Here is a 19827-nt window from a genome sequence, read left to right on the forward strand (position 1 = left end):
GAGAGAGAGAGAGAGAGAGAGAGAGAGAGAGAGAGAGAGAGAGAGAGAGAAGGGAGAGAGAGAAAGCTTTCTCACAGGTTCCCAGGAGTTCATTTTCATGAGATCCTGTAAGATTCCTGGGGGATCAGCAGAGCTCAGGGGCAGCTGGTAGTGGCAGCTGCTAGGGCCATGGGCAGCCAGAGGGGGGCTCAGCAACAAGAGGCTGGCTGGCCAAGCAGTTTAAGGGTCACTCAGGGCCATGTCCTTCTGCCCTCTTTTCCCCAGCCTGCTCCCCACCATTTGATGTAAGGGCTGAAGTGAGGGTAAAGTCCGTCAGTGGCCCTTTGGCCAAGCTGAGCACCAAGTCCTGAGCCCAGCTGGCAGGGCTCACTCCTGACCTCAGTTAGCAGGGCCGCGTGCAGGTGAGCACCCAGTGCACAGTGAGTGGTGAGGAACATGGCATTGGCATGGTGAGGGGATCCCAGGGCACCTGGGTTTCTGAATGCCCTGCCAATCCTATCAGCCTGGTCGACTTTTTGCCGGGCCTTGTGAAAAATGGACTTCCAGAACTGAGAGGAAGACTGAGACTGCAAGGTGAGGTGGGGAGTGAGGATGGGGAGGTGGCCTGCGGGGTGAAGTGGGGGAGTGGCGAGGGTGTCAGCACCATCTTGCTGTGCTGCTTCTTTTCTAGAAAGCAAGTCCCCCTTTCCAAAGCCTGCCCCATCTACTCACCAACAAGGCTGAGCCAGCCACCTAGTGCCCACTGTGGCTGGGACACCAGGGGCCTTTCCCCACATCCAACTGCCTCCTTGCTGACACCCGGAGAGGGGGGCTGGAGGGGGGTGTGGAGGGAGTCCCGCTGGGATAAGTGACCTCTGGCCATTTCCTCATCAAAGCTATTCCATTGTCTAACCCTTCCATTCTCTTCCCCTCTCTTTCCTTGCCCCTCCCTCCTAATTCTCCCTCCCTTTTTTCCTCCCCTCTCAATTCTCCCACGTCTGTTCCCTTCCTTTCCCTTCTATTCCTTTTTCTAACCTCTCATTCACCCCCCCTCCTTCTACCTCCTTCTCCTTCTCTACTATTCTCCTCCCCAACCTTCCCTCTACTTTCATCCCTCCATATCCCTTCCATTTCCTTTCCCTCCCCTCTCTATTCCCTTCCTTCCCCTGGTGGAGGAGGAGGAGGCCCCAGCCCTCCTTAGGGGAAGAAAGGAGGCAGGTAGTGGCAGGGAGGAGTCAACTGTTCCAGCCTCAGGAAGCCTGGTGTCAGCAGTGGGGTGGGAGAGGCGAGAAGGAACCTCCCGATGGGGCCCTGTCTACACCTCCCTGCCCCCCACCCCACTCCCTTCCTACACACACCCAGTGGCTTCAGGGCTGCTCTGGAGTGCCTGAGAAAGGAAGGAATGGGCGAGTGCAGGCTGCTTTGTCTCATGGATGCTTTCTAGGTACTTCCTGGCTTCTTTCTGCTGGACCAGCTGTGACGACAGTGGTGATGATGGGAAACACAGGGTGGCTGCCATGCGTCCCCTTGGTCATTTGCAAGCAAGTCCCCAAGCTGTGGAGGGGCACGTGTATGCCCAAGGAGAGTCCTTCTGGGGTATGTATATGCAACAAATGAAAAGAGTGTTGAGCAGGCAGGCTGGACTCGGCCACCAGTGTGACTGTGGTCAAGTCACTGACCCCCTTTGGGTCTCATTTTCCTGCTCTGTGAAATCCTTTGGCTTGGTGGCTCCTGGGGTTCTTCTGAACAGCTGTCTATAAGCTGTTGCCCCCTCCTCTCCAGATTCCCTGCTGCTGGTTGGTCCACTGCAAGATGGTGTGGCCTCTGAACTCACACGCTAGCCTTCCACGTATACTCCTGAATCACTGTCCAAGTGTAGTCCCTGGGCTAGCAGCGTCAAACTCACCTGGGCGCTTGTCAGAAATGCAAATCTTTTGCCCCCTTCCAGACTGTGACTCAGAAATTGTGGGGGTGGGCCCAGGAATCTGGGTTTGAATAAGTTCTCTGAGTGATTCTAGTTTGCACTGATGTTTGACAATCACTGTGCCAGACCATGTGTATTAGTGGAGGGAACGAGGGAGCAGTTCGTCCTAAACATTGGGCAACACACCGATCCCTGGGGGGTAGACATTCAATCAGAGATGAATGCTCATGTGTGGCCTGTGTGGCCTGCGTATGTACACACACACACACACACACACACACAGAGTACTTAGTCTGTTTGCATAACGGTCCCTGACCAGTCTATCCCTCTGTTGGCAGTCTTGCTTTAGATAGATTTGATTACAGCAAAATTAAGGCTTTTTTTTTCCATGAAGGACACCACAGATAGTTAACAGACAGGCGACAGATGGGGAGAAGATACTTGCTGTTTAAAGCTAACAAGGGATTAATGGAGAAAATATACAAGAAAATTCTGCAAACCAGCAGGAAAAAGACCCAACAGGAAATTGAGCAAAGCATATGAATAGGCAATTCCCAGAAGGAGAAACCCAAAAGGCTAGCAAGTAAGTATGGGAAGAGATGCTCAGATTCATTAGTAATCAGAGAAATGCAAATGAAAATAATGAGATAGGATACACACATGTCAGATTGGCAAAAAGCAGCTCTATGATGCCAAGTGTTGGCTAGAATAAAGAGAAAGGGGAACCATTGTGTGCTACTGCTGGGAATCCAGCTAGATTGAAGCAGCTGCTTTGGAAAGCCATGTCCACAATGACTTAGCAACCCCTCTTCTGGTTATACCCCCAAGAAATTCTCCTGCAGGCCCACAAACAAATCGTTAGTTTCCTGTGGCTGCTGTAACCAATTACCACAAACTTGATGGTTTAAAACAACAGAAATGTACTCTGTCATAGTTCTGGAAGTCAGAGGTCCAAAACAGTATCACTGGGCTGAAATCAGGCTGTCAACAGGGCACACACCCTCCAGAGGCTCTAGGAGAGGGTCCTCCCTTACTTCGTGCAGGTTCTGGTGGCTTCACGTGCTCTTTAGCTTGTGGCCGCATCATTCACTTCTCTCCCTGTTCCATCTTGACATTGCCTTCCGTGTGTGTGTGTGTGTGTGTGTGTGTGTGTGTGAGAGAGAGAGAGAGAGAGAGAGAGAGAGAGAGAGAGAGAGCGCTCCCATGACTCCCTTTTAAAATAATCTATGTGTACTGTTTAAATAGTCTATCCACAAAATTCATGTTCCTCCCGAATCTCAGAAAGTGACCTCATTAGGAAATGTAGTCATACTGGACTAGGAGGGACCCTGAATCCAATGACTGGTGCCCTTATAAAAGGAGGAAAGGATACATGGAGACACAAGGGAGAAGGTGAGGGCAAGATGGAGACAGAGATTGGAGTGTGCTGCGACAAGCTAAAGAATGCACGTGGCCACCAGAAGCTGGAAGAGGTGAGGAAGGATTCTCTCCTAGAGCCTTTGCAGGGACTGTGCCCTGCTGACAGCTTGATTTTGGACTTCCGGCCTCCAGAACCATGAAAGAGTCAGTTTTTGTTGTTTTAAGTCACCAAGTTTATGGTACTTTGTTATGCAGCCCCAGAAAGCTCATACAGCATGTAATTGCATTTCAGGCCCACCCTGATAACTCAGGATAATCGCTCTGTCTCAAGATCTTTAACTTTATCACATTTGCGAAGTCCCTTTTGCCGTACAAGTTAACATGCACAGGTTCCAGACATTAGGCCCTGATGGCTTTGGGGCCATTACTCAGCCTGCTGCAGGGACCCACACAAGGAATTCATCATGCACTGCTTGTGCTAACAGAGGATCTGAGGCAACCCTTGTCCACCACTGGGGAAAAGGAGAAGTAACTGAGGAACACACAGCAGCATGGAGAGGTAACACGCATAGGGCTGAGCCAAAAAGCACCCAGGAAGAAACCAAACAAGTCCTCCAAGACAATGCCACTTGTGTTTGTTGAAAACACACACACACACACACACTCACTACTCTACATATTTGCCAGAGCACACACTCAATTGTTTGCTGCTGAGGGGGGTTGAATTGGAGTGGAAAACAGGAATTACAAGGACTGGATGGATGGATGGATGGATGGATGGATGGATGGATGGATGCATGCATGCATGGATGGATGCATGGATGGATGGATGCAGCCAGAGAGGGACCTCACATGCCAATGATGGTGATGCCATGAATTGAGGAGTGTCATTACCTGAAGGCCAAAATAAACAAAGGAAAAGAAAGAGTCTCAGATGGGTTGTTTCCAGTGAAGGCTGTCCCACTCTGGAGGTGCCTTGGTGTGTTTTGCATAAAGCTACACTCTCCCATCAGCTGCAGCGGTACCCGGTGGCAGCCAGGGAACTTCATCCTTCCTTTCCCATCCTTCCCTTCTGTTTGGGAACGGAAGAACCATGTGGCCTCCAGAGTGGAGGAAGAACGCCCTCCTTAGCAACACCAAAGAACAAAGGAAGCCACGTGAATGCCATTTGCTGTCCCCTGACAGTTGTTTTCCATCTGCTGTGCTGAGTGCCCCCTCCCAGCAGCCTTGAGAGGGCAGCTGACGTTGTTGGCTCACCCATTGGTCTGGGTTCAGGCCTCCCATGGTTTTGTTCGTTCTTGGAACACACCCTGCCTCCCTTTTCCCAAATACAATACTTCTCCCAATGCCAATGATCAAGTAGCAGGAGTGCAAAATAGAATGAGGCCAGTGGCCTTGGAAACGGTTACATAAATCATCGTGAGTTTTGAATCTGGTAAATAGTCAGCTATTTTAACCCCTGGGGAATGGGGTTGGATCTTGTTTGCTTCTTTCCCTTTGGGCTCCTCTTAGGTCCTTGTAAAGTTTCCTTTGAAAATGCCATCCTCCTTGGCTATTCTTGGGGAGGAAAGAGAACTTGACTGCTTTTTCTTTCTTTTTCGTTTTTTGCTTTTATAGAGTTTAGTGAATTATAATTGAAACTTTTGGTTTCAGTCCCTTTGAAGAAGCCAAATGTTGAGTGAAACAAAGACAACCTGACTTTTAATGTTTTGTTTGTTAGTACCAAGGCCAGGGGGAAAAGGGGTAGTGGTATTTTATTGTAACCTTTTCTACATCCCCCACAAAGGCCTTTTAGCAGACCTGACCTTCAGTATTTTTGACTCCAACAACAAGAAAAATCTGATTGTGGCATTCACCTATGTTCTTGTCTGGGCTCTCTTTGATCCACTTGGGGATTCATGTTTTCGGGTACACCACCAGATGCTTCATTTTGTGATTCATTCCTGTCCACCTCCTCACTCCTGCTGTTATAGGCATATCTGGGAGGCTATATTTCCAAACACTGGTGAAAATTCAAGCAGTGGTTTTTGTTGTTTTTTTCATCTCCTAAGATGCTATAACAGCCTGCTCAAGGTCTGTGTTTTTCATGAACAAATATTTCATTTGAGCCTTGCCACATTTGACACAGTTGGCAGTCCTTGTTCAAAACAGAAAGTGGTGCTAAAAACAAAATTCATCTAGAGACTCCAATGTATTCTTCATCGTTTACTTGGGACATAGGAATTTTAGTCTAACCACAAAAGATAAAAGAGCGGGCGAAGGTAGCTTGCCTTGTTTCCTCCTCCCAAGTATTTCTTGCCTGCCCACCAAGAGAGGCCTCCAGCCAATCACTCAGCCCCACAGGGCCTCAATTTACGCATCTGTACAATGAGGTGGTTGGAACTAGGTGTGTGTGTTTCATGCTCTGTTGGTGGGAGGTTCTCAGACGTGTGTCAGGAGCCACTATGGAGATAGGAGGAAACATAGCAGGTGGGGACCCTTCCCCCACTTTTTCAACCATAGCCCCTCTACTTTCATCTGTTGTCTCGATAGGCTACAACCTATGATTTCATTTGAAAAGGCATTGATTTTGCTGCTAAAAAATGTGTGGAAATTATTGGACTAGATGAACTCTAAGGGTCCTGTACTAGTTTCTTGGGGCTGCCATAACAACTTACCATAAATCAGGTGGCTTAAAACAACAGGAATTTATTCTGTTGTGGTACTGAAGGCTAGAAGTCTGCCATCGGTGTCACTGGGCTGAAATCAAAGTGCTCTAGGGGAGAATTCACCCCATGTCTCTTCCAGTCTCTGGTGGCTGCTGGCATTCCTTGGCCTGTGACTGCATCACTGCAATCTTCAAGACCTGCATCTTCCAATCTAGAATAATTTTATTTTATTTAAAAAAATTTTTTTAGCTGAGCCATCTTACCACCGGTTGGCAGCTCAGTGCAGCTCAGCTTGGAATTGAACCGGCAACCCTGTTGCTCAGAGTTCACACTCTTGAATGAGCTCTTAACCAACTGAGCCACTCAGCCAGCCCATCTTCCAATCTTTATCTGCTCTGTCTTCACATCACTTTCTCCTCTGTGTGTCTAATCTCCTTCTGCCTCACTCTGATAAGGATACATGTGATTGCATTAGGGCCCATCCTGATAATCCAGGATAATCTCCCCATCTCAACATCCTAAACTTTATCACATCTGTATCTGCATGGATCTTTTTTGCCATATAAGTTAACATGGAGAGGCTCTGATGATTAGGATGTGGATATTTATTGGGGGACCTTTTTGCAGCCTACCACGGGCCTTTTCAACAATAACATTGTAGGATTTAATGCCACCACCACCCCTTAATTTCCATTTTAATAGCTTTCTCTATATTCCCATGCCTTAAAAACCTTAAAGTACAGAATTATTTTTTCATTCAACTCAGGAATATGGAACCCAAACTTCATTTCTTCATCATGAAAGAGTGTACGTTTGTGAGTCCCACCTGACCTGTGATGTTTTGTTTTTCTATAAAAGTCTAATGGGAATTGTGAGTTGGGTTTTCTTTGATTGACCTTGCTGCTCAAAAGATGCTGTGTACCACGCATAGCCCTCCAGGCAATGTAAAGAGAAGCACAGATGCTGGCCCCAAGGTACAAGTCAGGACTACAGTCCTGGAACCTGTCTCCCAGCTTGGGCTCTTTCATTTGCCCTGTGGCCCGACAGTCTCTAACGTCCCTCTGACAATGAGGAAAACACCTGCCTCCTAGGAGTTGTTTGAAAAATACTTTGTTGCAAGGATCATTTTTTTCTTCCCTTCTATTTTTTTTTTTTGTCATAAAGGCAATTCCTGCATAGTGTCTCAAAGTACAATGGAATAGTATAAAAGATCTCCCATAATTCCTCCTTTCCAGGTCAATCACATTTATCTAATGCTTTCTATATGTCTAGACCCGGGCTAAGAGTTCTCCATACTTTATCCCCTGTAATCCTCACAACTACCCTGTGAGGTGGATATTATAAGACCCATTTTACCTATGAGGAAACTGAGGTATGAAGAGATTCAGCAACCAGCTCAAGGGACTTGGCTAGGAAGGACGGAGTTGAGACTTGAAACCAGGCACTCCTGACTCCAAAGCTTGTGTGCTCTTGACCTCTGTACCCACCACACACTTGCAGCACAATTTTGTATTCAGGGCTCTCAAAACAATATGACTGTGTGTTCACAAGGACATGTCCCCGCTAGGATGCATTCTTGCAAAAGTGTATTATCTTTACCAAGATTGATTTATGTTCTCCTGCTCAAAGTCTGATTTTGTAGCATTCTGAGTTTCTGCAGAGGGAGTTCAGTTGGTGGGGTACTCACATGGCTGCAAGTTGATCAAGAAGCTTGGGGAAAGCAAGACTCCATCAGCAGGACCTGAGGAGTCCCTCTCCCCAATCCCACCCCTTTGGAGGGGGTGGTATATTACAAAGGCCAGTTCACACATCAGGACAACAGGAATGCCACCACCATAGGGAGTGGCTTTGCTGGAGTAGGGGACAGTTAGGGTGGTGGGAGGTCACACACACTTCTCTCAGCCTTAAATTAACTATCTCCCATCTACATTCATTTCCTTTCCCAGAGAGTTATGTGCCTCCTGTTCCCCTGGTGCAGTAGAAACGTGACTCATTTCCATTTCTAAAGAAACAGGAGCTTTCCAGTCCCCACTTTGGTGGGAGAGGCGGGCAGTGTGGTGCTGTGAACAGAGCTCAGGGTAGTGAGAAAGAGGCCCTCAGTTCCAGGCCCAGCTCTGCCACTAACCCGTGTAACCTTGAGCCAGCTCCTGGCCCACTCTGGGACTCAGTTCCCCATTGAGAAAAGGAAAAGTTCACACTAGATGCTAATGGCCCTTTTACCTGTGAAGTTCTATGATTTATAGAGTGGCATGCTGAAAGGTGATTTGGAAACCCATCAGAAATATTTAACTTAACCAGCAACATATGCTGAGTTCATCACATAATCACAAGCAAGATCATGGCAAGATCTAGAAGAGAGAGGGTGAAGCCTAGCGTAATCTGATACTCTCTTCTCTAGATCTCTTAATCAAGTGTTCGGGAAGCTGGATTTCTGTGTGATCCCTGGCTTATCATCATTATTATCACCCAGCTCTTAAGATTAAAGGCAGAAAGCTACCTGGCAAGAGGAGTTTCCCAGAGGCCACCATAGCAGCAGCAGCAGCAGCAGCAGCAGCAGCAAGGCCACTGTGGATCTTTCTCTCCTCACCCACCCACCTCCCCCTTTTATTATTATTTTTATACCTGTTAGGTTCCACAATTTCTTACCAAATAATGCTGGCCGTCATCTCTCAACACCAACAAGCCAACTTGATTCTGTTTAAGCTTTACTCTGAAAGCCTAGTAGAAATCGACCCCTTTGCAGGGCAGTGAGCAGCCTAGAGAGTTGTGGGAGGCAATTCTGACCCTGGAACACTCAGGTCTGGTGGAGGAGCCAGGCAGGCACAGAACCTGCTGGAATACCCAGGTCATTGTGGCTCTTAGGAATAGTGTGAACAGTGCAAAGGTGGATCACAGGATCTCCATGTGTGATATTGCGGGGTAGGTGGAGGGGGTAGGGGTAGCAGGACTTCGCCAGAACCAGAATCTTGAAGGGTCTTTCTGTGGCTTTATTTCAAGGTTACGGAGCGACATGAAATGATTTTCAACCGAGCAATGACAAGAAAGAAATGTATGTTTATAAGAGACCCCTGCGGTTGCTGCTGTGGATGACATGAGAGGGCCAAGCAGGGAGACCAGTTGTCCAGGGAAGAGAGGATCCTGGCTCAATAGAGGGAGGTAGGGAGAAGTAGCTGAATGTAAAAGCTACTCAGGAAACCAAATCGACAGGATTGGAAGACAGCATGGATATGGGAGGTGAGAGAGAGAGGGGAGCCAGGCAGGGTGCTGGAGGGATGGTGGCGCCTCTCTTTGCCATGCATATGGGGGAGCTAGCTTTGGGACACACTGGGGCAAGGTCCTAGAAGGTCATTCATCTGATGACTTCAGCAATTAGCCTCAGGCCCTTTGACCTTTGCTGCCCTTCTCTCTGTGGCTTTTGGCAAGCAGGCAGAAGAGTCCTGGGTGATCATTGACACAGGAAATGCCCTCTGTGGATCCACCCTCACCTTGTTTGTTTGCCCACTGAAAACAACCAACAGTGAGGCATGTTCAAAAGATTGGGAAGCAGGAGTCCCAATTCTGCCCCTGATGGCCTGGGCAAAATTCTTTTTTTCTCTGGGCTTCAGTTTTTCCAAAATATGACGAAATATTCCACAGGACCTTTGTGAATTGCAAGTTGGATATGCAAACACCTTGTAAATTGTTAAAAAACAAAATGCAGATTAGCATTATTATCATTATTACCATTATCATCCTGTTCTCTGATCTGATTTGGACCATTTGTAGTTTATGCTTACAGTTCCTCACCCTTATCATTTTATCTGATTGTCCTTTTCTCTGAGAACCAGTGAATCATGCAGGCCAGGTATAAACATATCCAAAAGTTAAGTGGAAAGTTCAGATGGTAACGTAGATAAATCATGGGTATTTTTTTAAAAGGGAGGGGGGCATTTCCTTGAAACATCTCAGGGCAGGCTGAGCTGAGCGTCACAGTACATTTAAAAAGCTATCCAGAATCATTTGAAAAGATGACCAAACAAAGGAGATGTGTTTACAAATACAAATATACCTTTTACACTTCACTGCAAGACCAGAGAACCAGAGCCTCTTCATCCATTTATTCTTTCAGCAAATATACATTTGCTGGGTCTTTTTATAAACGAACATTTCACTGGGCATATACAGTGTGCCGTCTTGTAGAAATCTGGGCAACACCAAAGGGCTTATGCTCCAGTGAATATTAGTGCGGGAGAGGCCCTAGAGATCATCTAGCATCTAGTACATCTCTGTGACTGTACAGAAACGGAAACTGAGAAACAGTGATGCTCAGAGATTTGTCCAGGCCCCTTGAACCTGAGGAAGAGCAGGGAGCATAGTCCCCACCCATGCTCCTAGGCTGCGAGTCCTTCTATGGTACCTATGTCAGGTTGGATTTGGAAATGCAGAGCTATTTGCACAATACTCCAAGAAGCGATAGCACACATTAGTTTAACTGTGAGTAAAATTCTCCCTCCCAGCAAACACTCTGTGTGTCATGCCTGGAGCTGGGCACCGCAGAGGTGAAGTCATTGCAAGGTGAATGGTGCTCAATCCTTGCTCCGGAGGAGCTGTCAGTGCACCAGACAATCACAGTTAAATGACCTAAGTGTCCCTCAAGAGGGTTCTCGCCTGGTTGCCGCCTCCCTCCTTCCCATATAGGACAAAGTTCACAGGACCCAGACCCTACCAGGAGTTTACAGAGTGAATGTTTGTTGAGGTAGGGCTACTATGGGAGTGGGTGCATGCCTTCCGATGCACTGGTCCAGCTAGTTTTGGTCCTGTAGCTCAGGTCCCAGACAGCCTGGAAAGAGTAATTTGCTAGGGAAAATGCAATTTCCAGCAAGGGCAGCTGTTTCTCATTTGTGGACACATGCAGTTCAGGCTGTGCCACCTATGTTTGGATTGTCCTCCAACTGCTTCTCTTCTGCAATGTCTGAAAAACCAAGAGTGAAATATAAGGCCACCATTAGAACAATGAACCCTTCATGAATGCTAATTTTGTGTCAAGCATTGCCCAAAGTGCTTCATATGATCCCCACAACAATTGATGATGTGGGTCGGATTACTAGTCTCATTTCGCAAATGAAGAAACCGAGGTACAGAGAGGTGAGGTTTCTTGCCCAGGTCACACAGCTGGCAAGTGGTGGAACTCGGGTTCCAACCCTGGCAAAGTGGCCCCCGCTCTTCCCCGCAACCCAACCCAAAGGCCATTTGGTGCTGTTCGGACTTTGGAGCTCCCTTCACAAGCCAAAGTCCTAGCTAGTGCCACAAATCCACCATAAGACTCTACTGCTCAGAAATCAAGAATGGGGGGCCCGCCTCATCTCAGGTTCCCCAGCGCTGCCCGGTGGCACCAGGTAGACAATGGGGCATGCCCTGGCCCTCCTCTAGGGGTGAGATAAACCCATAGTGACTCCCCTGCTTGGCTGAATTAAGTCCCTTGTGGAGTTGGCATTTGTCCTCTAAGTTTCTCATCACCCCTCCCCCTCCCTTCAAGAGAGGGTTTTGGCCTCCTTCTGAGAGGGAGTGACCTCCACACCTGGCCTCCAATAACACAGGCACACCATTACTTTCTCAGGCCTTCCTTCATTCATCTAGTATTTCTGAGTGTCTCCTGGGTCCCAGGCCTGTGCTAGTTGGGCAGAGGCCCAGTTGAGAGAGGCATTCAACAAGCAATCACCCAGAGGCCAAATGACGGCTGTGAGAAGTACCTCAAAAGAGACCAGACAGGGAAAAGAAAGTGCGGGGAAGGGACCTCAGGGAACACACCCCCGGGGAGTGACTGGACTGAGGTCTTGCTGGTGGGTAGGATTTGCCTAGGCACCAGCAGGGGGACAGGGCCCAAGGCAGGGAACAGGAGATCCGAACGCACTCCCAGTGGCAGGAGGGAAGATGGTCCAGGGAGGGAATTGGCATTGAGCGGGTAGGAGGAGAAGAGGCTGCAAAAGCCCATAGGAGACTCAAGACCCCGGTCTGGAGAAGTGGGGAGGGAGGTCTTTCCTCACTGCAGTGGGAAGAGAAGACAGGCCACTGGAGGGCTGACCTGACAGTCAGATTTACAATTTGAAAAAAGATCACACTCGCTATTGGCTGGGAGGTGGATGGGGACACAAATCCAGCTACTTCTCCCCACCCTCACTGCCAAGATTCCCAAATCTGGGCCCACATCAGCTCTCTGCCTCTGGCCCCCTCGGGCCCACCCCCCACAGCAACACAGTAGAGCTTTCTCAGATGGAGCTTTGATTGGGCCACTATCTGCTTGAAATCCTGCAATGGCTCCACATAGCCTAAGGCCTGTGAGAACCTGTCTGCCAGGACAACCTCTATGTCCCCGGAGCAGTTTTTACTGCACACTCCCCTGACCACTCCAGCCTTGGGTGCACCCTCCAGTTCACCACACACTTTCACACCTTTGTTCATGGGTTCTGCGTTCCCCACAGCCTAGGGTAATTTACTCCTCCTCTGCCCATAGAAACCTCACTAACTTTCCCAGCTCAAAGTGACCTACCTCCTTTACTCAGAAAGCCCTGCCAGACCCTGCGCCACCCACAATCAGAACTAACGCCTTCCTCTCGGCCTTCGGCCTTGGCTTGCTCCACTTAGCTTGTCCCTCTGGCATTTTATCCTGGACTCCGTTTATAGTTGTTGCTGTGTCTGCTCTCTCTAGATCGCAAGTTGCTTAAGAGTGGGTGGGGACTCTGCCTCAGGAATGTAAGGAACTCCTTCTGCCCTGGGGCTTACCTACAGGTAGGGGAGTGGTCAAGGTCAATGGAAAACACATTCATTTGTTAAGAAATTGTAGTGGAATGGCTACCCTGTGCCACATACTGGGGAGAGCAGAAAACAGAATACACAGCTATCCCTGCCCTCATAGGGTCACTGTCTGGTGGGGAGACTGTCAATCAGAGAGGTAAACGGTGTGCATTAGCTTGTGTAGAAAAATAGGGCAGGGGACAGGAGGGGAGCCCAGCCTGGGTTGTGGGTTTCCGTTTTCAATAGGAGAGTCAGGGAGGGTGACATGAGAGCAAAAACTTCAAAGGTGAGGGTGGAGAGCCTTACAGATTTATGGGGGAAGAGGGTCCCAGGCAGAGGAAAGAGCAAGTGCCAAGGTCCTGAGTGAGGTCGGGGCAGGGTGAAGAGAGAATTGAGAGGTGGAATCGCAGGTGTGTGTGGTGGGGGGCGTCTTGTGGAAGCCCCGGAGGGACACTGGAAAGGCTTGGGCTTTGCCAAAGGTTCAAGGGTCCTGAGCAGAGGAGGGACAGGGTCTGACTTAGCAGGTCCCCTCTGGCTGCTGTGCTGAGAACAAACAGAAGTTGAGGGGTGGGAATGACAAGTGTGGTCAGTGCCATCCTTGTCAGAGTCAGATCCTTTCATCACCCACTGGGATCCTCGTACCATAGTGCTGAGGCGCGTAGAAGGCCCCCTGTCAGGCTTGTTTCATTTCCTTTGGAGGAGGAAGTGGGTGACGATAGGAGAATCATTCCCTTTGCAAAGCCCCACTGGCAAAACTAAGAACATTGATGCCCTAAGGGACCCCAGGGACCAGCACCTGCTCTTCCTTTTCAGGATGGGAAACTGAGGCCCAGAAAGAGGGAGCAACTCCAATCCCATGTTGGGGAGTGGCCATCTTTAACTTCCCCTCTCCCCACTGCAGGAATCCTTTTGGTTCAGGTGAAGAGAAATAGCTTGTACCTTTTCCCTAAGATTGGGACGCTGGCCCATTAGCTGCTCAGTGAGTCAGAGCCAGGCATTTGCACGACAGGGGCAGGCACAAAAGGGCCTGGTTATCAGCCAGTTGGAAACCCCGTGGGGAAGAGGGGTAATGAGAACTTGCTGCTGCCTTCTGGAGTGGGGGTAAGGGGTCACAGGTGAGGTGGTCTACAGCAGGTAACCCAGCAGCGGGGTGAAGTCTTTTTTAAGAAATTAAATTCATTGTGGTAACATTGGTTAATAATGCATAAGTTTCAGGCGTACAGTTTTAGAATACCACATCTGTATATTCCATGATGTACTTACCACTCATAGTCTAGTCTCCCTCCGTCACCATATATTTTAGGCCCCTTTATCCTCTTCATTTGCCCCACCCCCACCCCCGTTGCCCTCTGGTAGCCACCACACCGTTGTCTGTGTCTATGAGTTTGTTTGTTTGTTTGTCTGTTGCTTTGTGTTTTATATCCCACATATGAGTGAAATCATAAGGTTCTTGTCCTTTTCTGTCTGACTTATTTCTTCGAGGCCTAACAGGGCAGGGCTGTTCCTGCAATGGGGTGGGGGACAGTGAAGGTGACCCCACTGCAGTGTCGCCTCCCCTCCACTCCTCTCTCCCCCTAGAGTGTTCTAAGGACCTGGTGCCTGGGCGAGCAGGCTGCACAGCTGGGAAGAGGTGTCAGGCCCTCCAGCCCAGCCTCCTCCTGACACAGGAGTCAGTGTCTGAGCCAGAACTGGCAGCCTGGTCTCTTGACCCTTAGTGTCACACTCGTCCTACTCTTAACAGCTCAGCTCCACTCTGGGTGCAAAGGCCATTGGCGAGCTTGCAGGAACAGCCAGCGCCCCTGAGAAAAAGGGGTTCCAGGTTCAGAAGAGCCATGCGTGAGAGAAGCCCACAGAGAACGGGTCTCGGCTGGGCCTCTCTGGCTGGCATGGCCACAGGTCAGGTCAAGAGGGCCTCCTGGGATGCGGTGGTCCAGAGCCCTGATGGCGCCTTGAGCCCAGGCCCCATGGTCATGTGCGTGTCGGGGGATGGAGGGTGAGGGGTGGCCAGTGTCTCACCTTCCTTGCCTGAGACCCTACCTACCTCCGAAAACACTTTCCTCCCTATGGGAAAAAGGCAATTTGGGATGTACTTCCCACCCAAGAGCAGACGGACAGGGGAGAGGGGAAAACGGAGGCTCCAGGACTTGAATAGGTCACCTGGGGTGAGCAGCTTAGGGCAAGGGCCCTGAGAAGGCTTAGAAGTTGGAAGTTAGAGTCCCTATCTGAGAAGATCTGAATTTACATAGGCTCCTAGACCCCTACTGAGGGTGTGCTTTGTTGTTGGATCTTCACAGCGAGTGCCTTTACATATTTTAAATGACTCAACAAGCCGGCCCCACCCCGCTGCATTTCCTTTGATTCTTAAAGGAGGCTGGTGGGGCTGGGCCTCAGAGATGTCACCTTTAAGCCCTGGGCACCCAAGTGAAGGCCTTGGACAGTGGTGGGGTGAGGGGAGGGGCGCGTATAGGGGACTAGGACTTCATTTTTGTTGAATGAGAAAGATTCCCCTTAATTTTTGGTGGTGGTGGTGGGGAAGTCTTGAGCTGATAGGAACGAAAAAACTCTTTAAATAACGCTGGACACACTTTGTCCTATTTCCTATTTACTTCCGATGTTTTCCTAACATCTTCATATAGCCAAGCGCCTTATAGGGTTCTGGTTTGAGGTCCCCCTGTTGATGGGCTTGACCTGGTGCTGCGCCTCACAGGTAACTGATGTAGTTAAAGTATTTTCCAGGAAGGGCTAAGGGCAGAGGTCCGGGGCGCCCTCCGTCACCTTTGCAAGTTGGAGCTACCCCAAAGCCACTGGGACAGGGAAGGCAGCCTGCCTTGGGGCCCGAGTCCAGAGCTTGCCTGAGCACCCCTGATTTTCTGTCACTTTTTCATCTTCCAGGCTGGTCTTTAGCCTTCCCCTGGGTGGCCTTTTACTGGTGACCCCCAGACCACCTTTACTCACGCCCTGCCTCATAAGCAGACTGGTGGCTGGGGTGGACAAGGTGGGTTTCATCACCTTTGACAGGTGACACTAAAGCTAAAAGAGGTGAGGTGACGTGGCAGAAGGCACACCAGGAAGTCAGTGACAGAGCCCAAAGCCACTGCCTTGCCCCTGCCTTCCAGGCCCACCTCCACTTCACCCCATCTCCCTTCTGTTATTTATGAGTAGGCATTCAGTGCAGGTACATGGAATTGAATTATGACTTTGTGCTGAGGTAGGAAGCCGCTAGACCACAGCTTGTGCTCAGGCGTGCTGCCAGAGGCAGGCAGCGCGGAGAAGAAAAGGCTGAGGAGCCTCCCAACCAAAGTTCATGGTAAAGGGGTGGACAAACTGGGGAGTCTGGGCCCAAAGAAGACATGGAGACTGGGGGTGATATTTGTGTTTGTTGCAGGGGAGTAGGAGTAGGGAACCATGGCAACCATCTTCAGATCTCCGACGTGCTCATGGAGTGATGTCATAGTCACGTTCTGGGAAGTTCTGATGATAGCGACCACAGGTTTAAGCTTCAAGCCTAGTGCTTGGTAGGAGGAGGAGCTTTTTCAGGAGCAGAGATGAAAACACTTCTTTTGAACATGCCCAAACCTTTTGTTCTTCGAGGTATGTATACAGAAATAGGGGTCCCAACTGATGGCTGTTAGTTGGGAGGGGGTGGGGATGAGGGAGAAGGGGAAGGGGTTAGACAGCATAAATACGTAACTACAATGTTGCCACAGGGACATGAAAGACAGTTCAAGGAATACATTAATAACATTGTAAATATTTTGTAGCGTGTCAGGTGCTCACATGTCTTGTTAGGGAGACCGCATCATGGATGGGGAAGAGGCTTGATCACTGCACTGTACACCTGAAGCTGATGTTGTATAATATTGTATGTCAGCTATAAGTGAATATATATATATATATATATATATAGTCATGGGACGTGGAGTATAGTGTGGGAGTGGAGTCAAGGGATTTGTAAGAGATATGTATGATATTGGGGGGAAGTGGGGCGGCGGATTGGGGGAGGGGGGTTGTCACTTTGAGGGGTAAAAAGTATAATTATTTCACTGTGTTGTACAGCTGAAACTAATTCTAAAAAATGTGTATTTCATAATACAAAATAATTTTTAAAAAAGAAAAAAAGAAATAGGGGTCCCAAGGGCAGGGCTGTGGCAACGGATGGAAAAGAATGGGACATGGGAAGGGGTCTGGACACCATTTACTGTAAGGTCTCTTCTGGCTGGGAGATACTTTTATTTCTCTGGGTTGGACTTCACGCCGCTGCCTCTGGGAATGCTGTGTGTGTGCCTGGGTGTGAGTGTGCACACATGTGCTGCTTGTGTGACCCTCATCATCCATTCAAGAGCCCACCAAGTAGTGCCTGGTGGGCTCTGAGGCTGACCAGTCTGGTTTCCCCTCCTTGGTGCCTGCCAACCACTAAGTGCAGCTTCCCAGTGTGGCCAGGATGCTGGGCAGTGGCTGGACCCAGAAGGGTCTCCCTGTGTCCTGCCTGAGAACCCGACTCGCGTCTCTGGCTGAGGGGTGGTACTGGTCAGATCACATGTGGAGACCCTGCTCCCTTTCGGGTAGGGCAGAGACAGGGGAGGAGGGAGCGGCCCAGACAGGTCAGACTCTGAGAACCTGGTTGTAGAAGAATCTGGAGCTGTCTGCCTGGAGAAGAGACCTGGCCTGCCAGGAAATCTCTGAAGGGTGAGGGATTAGATTGTGTGTAGAATGTTGATCCCAAGACTCAGAGATTGCCCAAGATGGAAAAGAGCCCAGAATGGTGGCGGCAAGCTCCCTGTGATTGGAGGTATGCTAGCAAAAGGTAGGCAACCACTCAGCTAGCTCTAACAGGGCAGAGGATTAGAGAGGCGGCCTAAAGAGGTCTGCATTCCAAAGAGTCTGTAAATTGGGGACCTAGGAAGGTGACTTGATACCTGCCGGGCTCTCGTCAAAGCAGCACTCGTTTACCTTTCAGTCTCAGTTGGATTCCTAATGATGGGAGCCTAGCAGTGCCAGCTGCAGGGGCTCAGGCTTGCCTCGGAGGCTCAGAGGAGTTGGCAAGAGCTGAGTGGGGATGGAAAGGCAGGTGCTTTGTGAGGTCAGCTCCCTTGCACACCGCAAACTCAGCCAGTTTCTGGAAACAGCATTTGGAAAACTTATCTTCTGGTCTCATTTCTAAATATGGGAATTATACATAGCTGGCTATCTTGGCTGTTCAAAGTGCTTTGGAAAGGAAACATGTTATAGAAGAACTCCTGGTGTAGCTTCCATTATTGTCTCCAAATTTCAACCCTCAAAATATTCACCTTTTCCGCACCTTTCTGTTTACTTCCCTTCTTTCTAAGAAGCTCAAATACAGAAGGGTCCTCCGCTATGTTTTCGACAGAGCTGATACGAGCATTTGGAGTGGGGCATTTCTTCCTCGTGTGACTGTCCTGGGCAAGGCAGGGCATCTAGCATCCCTGGGCATTCCCTCCTCGTACTAAATTCCAGCAACAACTTCCAGTCATGGGGGCACTTTCAAACATCTCTTAGGGGTGACACTGTCCTCCCACTTTGAAAACCATTGCCTGAATCCCCTAAAAGAAGTGAGTTGCTCAAGGCTGCACCACTTAGCCAGTGGCAAAGCTGGGGCCAAGCCAAGTCAAATCCCATTCATTCATTCCAAAAACATTTATTCACCTCCACCAGGGTGTGTGTCAGGAGAGCAGGGGGAATGCAGGCCTGAACTGAGGCAGTGAACAGAGGACTCTCTGATGACAGAACTACAATTTCTCACGATTTCACTGCTTTTGCCAAACTCTTGTTTTCCTCCTCCAGCCCACCTAGCTCGCTGTCTCCGCAATTGCAGGCACAGGCTTTCTGACAATTAGTGGAAAGAGCCTGGTCGAGCACCATCCCCAGGAGCCGAGTCAGGTCCCTTTTGGGTGGGGCAGCGGGATCCCCATGCTGAAACCCCAGGGTCTCGGCCAGCCGAGCAGCTGCCTTCCACCGGCATCGAGGAGCGAGCTGCGGCAAGACACCTGCAGCGAAGCCGCGGCGGAACTGGGCAAAGGTGGAGGGCCGTCGACCTTTGCCAGTCGGCCCCGGGAGGCTTCTGAGGGCTGGGGGTGCTGCCTGGGGGCCAGAGGCCGGGGACGGGGGTACCCAGGCCGCGGCGCGGCGGGAGCAGAGGGCAGCGCAGCCGGGCTCGACCTCTCCTTCCCGTGCCAGAGGCCAAGGCTGCGGGCAATGGCGGGGCCACCTCTCCAAAGTCCCTTGAGATCCCAGCTTAGAGGGGACGCGGGGGGTTGAGTGGGAAAGCTAGAATATTATGCCTCTGTTTTGCCTAGGCAGCCAGCGCCGGCGGGTTGTTCTATTTGAACGAATGATTCCAGAGGCCGCGCCCAATGAGTGCCTGCGCCTCTTTAATATGCATGAGCCCTGCAGCCAATGGGCGGGCGAGGAGGCTGTTTTAAACGGCGGAGCCCGCTGGCCAATCAGGCGGCTCTCGTGGAGGCAGCTAGCGCGAGGCTGGGGAGTGCTGAGCAGCGCGTCGTGCCCTGCGCTGCCCAGACTAGCGAACAATACAGGTACGTTTCCGCCGCCTGCGCCCGCCGCCGCCGCCGCCGCCGCCGCAGCGCCTGCACAACTTTACAGCCCGCGCCACCGCCAGCGCGCCCCGCCGTCTCGGTGTCCTGCCTCTGCTCCCCGCGCCCTTCCCACCCCCTCCGCCTTCTCTCTACCTAGGTGGCCGGGAAGGAAGAAGCAATTCAGGTGTTTCAACTTTTCAATGCTTTATCCCGAGCTCCCCGCTGTCGGGGCTGGGCTCCCTCCGCGGAACCGCCCTCGGCCGCCGCCCCCCGGGGCTGTGCCGCGGGGTTCAGGCCCCCCCTGGGTCCAGATGTTTGGGCAGCTGCGGCGGCTCGAGCCGAGGGGCGTCTGCGGGCTCGGGCGGCGTGTGTCCAGGCGCTGGGCGGCGGCGCTGGGAAAGGGGCAGGGAGCTCCCCGGCCCGGGACGGACGCCGCGGGGGGGCGGGCAGCCGGTGCCCGCCGGGGGTTGCGGCGCGGGCAAACTTCGCAGCCGGGCTTGGCCGGGCGCTGTGCGGGCCCGCGGGCTGCACTGCTGCTTCTGCATTAACATGGCCGTCTCGGGAGCGCACGGCGATCCGGGGGGGGTGGGCG

At 50.7% G+C, this 19827-nt stretch overlaps 1 protein-coding gene across 5 annotated transcripts in view; it reads left to right on the forward strand.

The window, feature by feature from the left end:
- Positions 1-385: 385 nt before the first annotated feature.
- Positions 386-19827, forward strand: part of HMGB3 (high mobility group box 3) — a 23881-nt gene continuing 4439 nt past the window's right edge. The window contains exons 1-2 of one of the 5 annotated variants that reach the window (XM_019667866.1): positions 386-573; positions 1424-1575. In XM_019667866.1, coding sequence (XP_019523411.1) covers positions 482-573; positions 1424-1575 — 244 coding nt within the window. In that variant the 5' untranslated portion in view covers positions 386-481. Of the gene's footprint in view, positions 574-1423; positions 1576-19137; positions 19236-19255; positions 19420-19827 lie in introns of those variants that run through there. The other 4 variants (XM_019667871.1, XM_019667869.1, XM_019667870.1 and 1 more) reach the window with 4 other exon arrangements.

The sequence above is a fragment of the Hipposideros armiger genome, unplaced genomic scaffold (assembly GCF_001890085.2).
Source record: "Hipposideros armiger isolate ML-2016 unplaced genomic scaffold, ASM189008v1 scaffold_509, whole genome shotgun sequence".
NCBI lineage: Eukaryota > Metazoa > Chordata > Mammalia > Chiroptera > Hipposideridae > Hipposideros > Hipposideros armiger.